This window comes from Triticum aestivum, chromosome 2A (assembly GCF_018294505.1).
Source record: "Triticum aestivum cultivar Chinese Spring chromosome 2A, IWGSC CS RefSeq v2.1, whole genome shotgun sequence".
NCBI lineage: Eukaryota > Viridiplantae > Streptophyta > Magnoliopsida > Poales > Poaceae > Triticum > Triticum aestivum.
The window spans coordinates 641,406,812-641,414,805 of NC_057797.1; the positions used below are offsets into that span (position 1 = coordinate 641,406,812).

At 51.7% G+C, this 7,994-nt stretch overlaps 1 protein-coding gene across 2 annotated transcripts; it reads right to left on the bottom strand.

Moving 5' to 3' along the window:
- Positions 1-2,949: 2,949 nt before the first annotated feature.
- Positions 2,950-7,375, bottom strand: LOC123189945 (trihelix transcription factor GTL1). 2 transcript variants are annotated; one of them, XM_044602469.1, is made up of 3 exons: positions 6,318-7,375; positions 3,866-5,474; positions 2,950-3,748 (listed from the first exon to the last, which is right to left on the bottom strand). In XM_044602469.1, exons 1-3 carry the CDS (start codon positions 6,695-6,697, stop codon positions 3,737-3,739), a joined length of 2,001 nt encoding a protein of 666 aa, XP_044458404.1. In that variant the 5' UTR covers positions 6,698-7,375; the 3' UTR covers positions 2,950-3,736. The 2 variants fall into 2 exon arrangements, with proteins under 2 accessions (XP_044458404.1, XP_044458403.1); XM_044602468.1 differs by having other exon boundaries at positions 2,950-3,752; positions 6,318-7,371.
- Positions 7,376-7,994: the final 619 nt, after the last annotated feature.

Here is a 7,994-nt window from a genome sequence, read left to right on the forward strand (position 1 = left end):
ACATAATATCGTTCCTAAGGGAGATGATCTTAGCGGGAGGAAAATTCTTGGAAATAAAAGTATCTTTACACTTATTCCATGAATCAATACTATTTTTAGGCAAAGATGAAAACCAAGTTTTAGCACGATCTCGAAGTGAGAACGGAAATAGATTCAATTTAACAATATCATTATCCACATCTTTTTTCTTTTGCCTATCACACAAATCAACGAAATTATTAACATGGGATGCGACATCTTCATTGGGAAGGCCGGAAAATTGATCTTTCATAACAAGATTCGGCAAAGCGGTATTAATTTCACAAGATTCCGCATTAGTAGTGGGAGCAATCAAAGTACTAATAAAATCATTGTTGTTGGTATTGGAAAAGTCACACAATTTGGTATTATATTGAGCAATCGTGACCAAGCAAGCAATCCAACACACGAGCACACAAAAAGCAGACGAAGAAGACGAACGGAAGAGGGGCGAAGAAAAGGCGAATCTATTTGAAAATCGTCTTAGAAATGAGGGAGAGAAAAACGAGAGGCGAATGGAAAATAATGTAATGTGAGGGATGAGAGTTTATGATGGGTACTTGGTATGTCTCGCCTTGGCGTAGATCTCCCCGACAACAACGCCAGAAACTCTTCCTGCTACCTCTTGATCTTGCGTTGGTTTTTCCCTTGAAGAGGAAAGGGTGATGCAGCAAAGTAGAGTAAGTATTTCCCTCAGCTTTTGAGAACCAAGGTATCAATACAGTAAGAGACCACGCAACAAACCACCGAATACCTGCACAAACAAACACCAACTTGCACCCAACGCGACAAAGGGGTTGTCAATCCCTTCACGGTTATTTGCAAAGTGAGATCTGATATAGATGGATAAACGGTAAAGTGATATTTTTGGTATTTTTGGTTTATGGAATGAAAAGTAAAAGATTGCAAAGAAAGTAAATAGAAAACTAAAATTGTAGATCGAAAACTTATATGATGGAAAATAGACCCGGGGGGCATAGGTTTCACTAGAGGCTTCTCTCAAGATAGGAAATGTTACGGTGGGTGAACAAATTACTGCCGAGCAATTGATAGAAAAGCGCAAAGTTATGACCATATCTAAGGCAATGATCATGAATATAGGCATCACGTCCATATCAAGTAGACCGAAAGAATTTTGCATCTACTACTATTACTCCACACATTGACTGACTCCTGCCTGCATCTAGAGTATTAAGTTCATAAGAACATAGTAACGCATTAAGTAAGATGACATGATGTAGCGGGATAAACTCAAGCAATATAATGAAAACCCCATCTTGTTATCCTCGAGCACCGCAAGATTGAACCCAAAACTAAGAACTTCTCCCATTGCAAGAAAAACCAATCTAGTTGGCTAAACCAAATCGATAGTTCGAAGAGACTTGCAAAGATATCAAATCATGCATATAAGAATACAGAGGAGATTCAAATAATATTCATAGATAAGCTGATCATAAATCCACAATTCATCGGATCTCAGCAAACACACCGCAAAAAAGAATTACATCGAATAGATCTCCAAGAACATCAAGGAGAATATGGTATTGAGAATCAAAGAGAGAGAAGAAGCCATCTAGCTACTAGCTATGGACCAGTAGGTCTATGGTAAACTACTCATGCTTCATCGGCGAGGTACTGGTGTTGATGTAGAAGCCCTCCGTGATTGAATCCCCCTCCGACAGGATGCCGGAAAAGGCCTCTAGATGGGATCTCACGGGTACAGAAGGTTGCGGCGGTGAAAAATGATTTTGTGGCTCTCCTAATAAGTTTTGGGATATTCGAGAATATATAGGCGGGAGAAATAGGTCGGTGGAGTCATGATGGGCCCACAAGGGTGGGGGGCGCGCCCTCCGTCCTTGTGGCCGCCTCGTGGCTTTCCTGACGTGCACTCTGAACCCTCTGGATGTCTTCTGGTTCAAGAAAAATCATCGCGATTTGGACTCCGTTTGGTATTCCTTTTCTGCGAAACTCTAAAACAAGAAAAAAAAATAGGAACTGACATTGGGCTCTAGGTTAGTAGGTTAGTCCCAAAAATCATATAAAATAGCATATTAATGCATATAAAAGATCCAAAAGAGACAATATAATAGTATGGAACAATCAAAAATTATAGATACGTTGGAGATGTATCATATAACAATGGGTGGGTTTACATATGAATGGGTACATAACAATCTAAATGATAAGCCTAGTCTCAAAGAGGGCATGCAACTTTATGAGTATATTCCAGATGAACCCACCCATTGTACATATTATGCACTTCCTTTTAAAAATGACACAGTAGGGGCTTTCCCTGTAGTTTTTCGTCACAAAGAATCTATGCATCACAATTCTATTTAATTCTTCAATTGTAGAAATGGAATTTATATTTCAAAAGAAATATGGCATGTCATATGAGTTTTGTTTTAGTACAATGAAATGTTTTTTAACCAATTTCTTCCATTTCACTTAAAAGGCCGAGTGCATGCAAGTAAATAATTGACTAAATGACACATGGCCATGTCACTAGAGAAAGAATTTTATTATGCTGTGCGCACACTTCAGTTTCCTGATCCTACTACCAGTATGTGGGGTGAAGAAAAATAATTTTAACAGTACAAGTGGCTTCTTCTATAAACTACTCCCTCCGTTCCGAATTACTTGTCTTAGATTTGTCTAGATACGAAGGTACCTAGCACTAAAATGAGTTTAGATACGTCCGTATCTAGACAAATTCAAGACAAGTAATTCGGAACGGATGGAGTAGTCTAGTGGTACTTACATTGATGAGCTCATAATTTCAAACACCGAGCTTAAGAAAAGTCATATTGGCAAGGTAAAAAAATAGGTCCACTCAAAAAAAAGGTGGACCACGTAGAATCTCTACAATGAATGAAAACCAAAAACATGTGAACATATGATCGAATCGCCACACAAAGTTCCCGCAAAAAAAAAAAGAATAGCCACACAAAGTATACACTGTAACAACATTTATACTCGTAAAAACAGTTTTCGGCCCTCTGATGAGTCTGATCCAAGTTACTTGAAATGTATGTAATTCATGTATACCCGTATACAAACCTGTATACCGCAGAAAGAAGAAGAAGAAGAAGAAGAAGAAGAAGAAAACAGACATCAGGGACTCTTACATCGATGTACAATTCTTGGCCTTAACACGAGGATGAACACCTATGTTACGCAGGGACTTGCTTGCTCTACCGGCCACCCCCTCTGCCTCCTTGGCCGGTTTAGGGGACAGAAGAGAGGCTCTTATTACACAGAACGAATCAATAAATTAATGGAATGGCACGAGAGGAATTACAAGGTGAAAAGGAACGGTCGTCGTCGGTGATCGATGGTGTGATGTGATGGCGATGATCGACTCGAGGAGGTGACGCATGGAACGGTGACTCGGTGATGGTGATGGTGGTGATGCTTCGAGGTTATTGTCTGTCTGGAACTGGAAGTATGCTGATGATCCATGGTGCTGAGCGCGCCTACTGAACCATGGCGAGAAAGGAGCTCGCGGGGGTCGATGTCGGCGCCGCTGTCGCCGCGGTGGTTGGTGATGGAGGCGCATTGTTGGTGCCGACGGGGTTTGGCCTCTGGAACTGTATCCTGTACTGCATTTTGCCGTCGTCCTCGCCGTCCTCGCCGTCGTCAGTGTAGTCATCGCCCATGTCGTCGCTGTCGGTCTCGTCCGTCGTGAACTCCCGGTGCGGCTGCTCGTTCAGCTCCCTCACAGCGTCTTCTGGCTTTACGGCAAGCGCATATCCGGTTAGTTTCCACCCCGAAAAACATCCATCGTGATCGACCGATCGAGCTCAAACACGCTAAGCTGCAAGGTAAAAATGGTGTGCGAGATTACCTTTTTTACACCCAGGTCGAACGTGGCCGTCGGCGGCGTTGTCTGCCCGTTGCTTGTCGGTACCTGCGCGGCTCCGACTCCTCCGTTGTTCCTCTTGTCGGTGTCGTTGATCTTCTTCCCCTCGATCTCGATCTCGTGCCGGTTCAGGTTCTGATGCTCCGCGACGGCAGGGACAGGCACGACGGCGTTGTTGGCCGCGGCGCCGCTGCTGCCGCCGCCGTTGTGCTTCTTGCGGTAGATGGCCTCGAGCTGGTGGAAGTACGGGCATGTCTTGGAGTCCTCCGGCCGCCTCTTGTTGCTCTCCTTCACCTTCTTGAAGTACTTGTTGATGTTCTCCCACTTCTCCTTGCACCGTTTGGAGTTGCGGCTGTAACCCAGCCGCCGCATCCCGGCGGAGATCTCCTCCCAGAGCGGGCCCTTTGGTCCGTTCTCCTGGTAGCGATTGTCCATGTCCATGCGCAGCTGGATAAGCGCGTGCACCTCCGTCTTGGGCCACCGTGACGACGACGGCCCCCCTACGCTCTCCCCTCCTCCCAGACCAGCGGCCTCGACGACGTGCTGCTCCGTGGCGACGGGAACCAGCGCGAGTGATAAGCCGGCAGAAGTCGGGGCCGGTGCGCTGCGGGGCGTCCCGGCCTCTTCGCGCGTCGTTTCCTTGTGTGGTGGTTGCGACGGCGGTTGTTGTTGGAGGGGCGCAGCTGGGATGGGCTGAGGCTGAGGCTGCGGCTGCGGCTGTGGCTGCTGTGTGGCCTGTGACGGTGGCGGTGGCGGCAGGTGCTGTCGAGGTTTCTTTGGCGGCGGCGAGGTCTGGACCTGCATCGGCGTTGGCATGGGGATGACGACGGGTGGGACATGCACGGCCTGCCCACCGATGCGCTGGAGGAAGGCGATGATGGAGGCATCGCGGGAAGCTGCCGCGGCGCGCTCTTGGGCGAGCTGCTCCTGCTCACGGTTAAGCCGGGCCACCTCCTGCCGGCGCCAGGCCTCCTCCCGCGCCGTGCGCTCGGCCTCCCTCTTCTCCATGGTCTCCAGGAACCGCTGCTGCATCTCCTCCTGCCTCTGTACGACCTGCTTCATCAGGCCCTCGAAGAAAGCCATCATCTTTTTGCTACCCCCGCCGCCACGCTTTCGCTTGCCGAGGCCGTCCGGGCTGCCGCCGGTCTCGGCCGTCATGTCGTCGTCCTCGGAGTCGTCGTCGTCATCCGACTCGGAGTCGGACATGCACGGGAAGCTCAGACCTTGCAGGCTGACAGGCGGCGGCTGGGGAGGCTCCACGGCCGGCGCAGGCGCCGCCGAAGATATAGGGGCCGGCTGCATCGGCCCCGGCGGCGGCGGCATTGCGCTCATCGGCTGCGGCGCGGAGAAGGCGTGCATCTGCGGCGGGGGGGCGGCACTGACGACGAGAGGCAACTGCTCCTGGTGCTGCTGGTGGTGCTGCGCGGCGGCGGTGGCGGCGTGCAGTGCCTCGAGCTCCTGGAAGAAGCGGTAGCTCTTGCCGTCCTGCCGGCCGGCGCGGCCCTCCTTGGTGCGCTTGTAGTACTTGTGCACGTTCTCGAACTTCTCCTTGCACTTCTTGGCGCTCCTCTTGTAGCCCAGCTCCGCAAGCTTCCTGAGACCAAAACCAAGACAGAAACGGAAGGTTAATTACTCGCGTTGCGTGGTACTACAACCAATCAACCAATCAATCAAAGGACTGGAAGCAAGAGAAGCAGAGCGGATTAAATGAGCAGCGGTGCGTTTACAAGAGGAGGAGGAGGAGGAGGAAGAAGAAGAAGAAGAAGCTTCGCGTGTGTGTCTTCTCTTTTTCCTCCTCTCCGGGCCGACGAAAGAGACAAGGAGAGGGAAGGGCGAGGAAGGAAGCATATAGGCAGAATGGGAATTAGTTAAGCGCAGGCCATCTCGTCTTTTGAGGGGTGAGAGAGGGGAATTGAAGCCGATGGCAGTAGAAAAATGGGGATGGAAATAAACAAAGATGCATGAGTGAGGCCGCATTGGGATGGGAGAGAAAGGCTGCCTTCCTTCTTTTCCCAAAAACTGAAAGCGAAAAACAGTGGCAGACTGCGCCTGCAGCCTGCCTGCCTGCGCCTGCACTCACACCGTGGTACGAACGATCCCCAGGAGCCCGCCCCAGATTCTTACCGCCACCCTACGCCTACCACTCCTCCTCCTACTCCACGGCCTCGCTGAAACCGAGGCGCATTTCATTAGATCGGCCAGGAAAGGCAAGGAAAACTAGAAATTCGAGGAGATAACAACAAGGGCGCATAATTTGCCATCATTTCATGTGGAACCATACCATCCCATTCCAACCAGCGCTAAATTCCACGAAACCGTTAGCCGCTTGCGCTTGCGCAGGGGGGAAATCATGGCCGAGACAAGATGCCGCTGCGGTGAATTGCGAAATGCGTGTGGAAATTACCGTGCGATTTTACTTTGTCGACCTCTTTCTTACCTGGAGACCTCCTCCCAGAGGGGGACCTTGAGGGTGGCGTCGCGGAAGGTGGTGTCCATCTCCGACCGGATCCTGATGAGGGCCAGCGTCTCCTCCCGCGGCCACCGGTTGCCGCCCGACCCCAGCCCGCCGCCGCTGTGCCCGCCGGAGTCGCCCAGCATGTCGTCGTCGGGGAAGCCGCTGGCGCCGGCGCCCGACGCGCCGGCCAATTCGTCGTAGCTCGGCTGCGGGTTCTGCTGCTGCTGGTGCTGGGTCGGCGGTGGCCGGACGCTCAGCGGCACAGGGGCCGGAGCCTGCTGCGCGGAGAACGGCCCCATGTCCGCCGGCTGCGGCGGCGCCCCGTACTGAGACGCGTCACCCTGGTGCTGGTGCTGCTGCATGGATGATGCCGCCACGGCACCACCGCCTCTACTCCGCAAATTGTCCGGCGGGGCACCAAGCTAGCAAAGGAAGGCAAAATCTGTATGTGCAACAGGTGGTTGGCTGTAGAATTGTGTGGAGCAATCGAGAGGGAGCAGGACTAGTGAATTGTAGGGAATTAATTGTGGTTTCCGGGCTGTGCTCCTAGCTCATCTCCTTCCTCTCTCTCGCACACACACCGAGTGAGTATGGTGCGGGCGGAGAGGGAGAGAGGGAGAGGGAGGGAGTAGAATTGGAGGGAGAGGATGAAATAGGAAAAGGAGCCCTGGTACAAGTAGGGAAGGGAAGGGAAGGTCCGGGGAGGCCAGAGGAGGAGGACGCTGGCTGGGGAGGGGATGAGGGCGAGAGAATGGTGAAAAAGAGTGGGGGGAGCGTGGACAACTGGAAAGGGCCCAAGAGTGTAAGAAAGAGAGGGAGGAGAGAGGAAGCTGGCCAGGCAAAGGAGAAGAAAAAAGAGAGGGAAAGTAAGGGGGTGCCCCTACAAAAGGGAGGGCTGCTGGTGCCTCTACTGATTGATCTCTCTCTCTCTCTCTACCCTACGACTCTTCCTCCCTCCCTCCCTCCCTCCACCGATCGATCTCACACCAAGAACCAAGGTATACGAGATGTATGTATGTATGTATGTTTGCACACTTTGTATGCGCCGACGACGCCGTTTGTTACGGGGGCGATGGCGTTTTATAGCGGCTGGTCCAGGCAGGGCCTGGGCCTGGTGAGGCGATAGATAGATATGGCGGGATTAATGAGCCGGGCATGCGGACAAAAGAGGGAGGGTGCGGACTGCGCAGGCAGGCGGTGAAACGGAAACGCCTGCACGGTGAGGCCTCACCGGACACGTGTGCGGCCCCCGGGCCGACGTGGCGCGGCCATGCCGGGACAAGTGCGCCGCGCTGACATCGCCCTCGTCCTCGTCGGAGCGCGGCGCGTAGCCACACATGACACACAACCTCTCACGCCGCGCGCGTGCATGCATGCATGCACCCATGCATGGGCGGCCGGCAGCCCCCCGCGGCGCCGTGCCACATACGCGATCAAAATGTCTCTCCCCCCTACGCGAAATACGGTGGAGATAGAGCTTTTCTTTTTAGATAGATAGATAGAAAACGGTGGGGACAGAGTGACTGGATAGGTATATCTCCTAGCCCGCTTTCTATCTTGGAGCTACACCGATATATCTTTGTACCAGTAGTAGTAGAAAAGATTTGCCTTTGCGTACGTGCATGCCGGCCGCGTGCCCGCGTGCATGCATGGGCATCC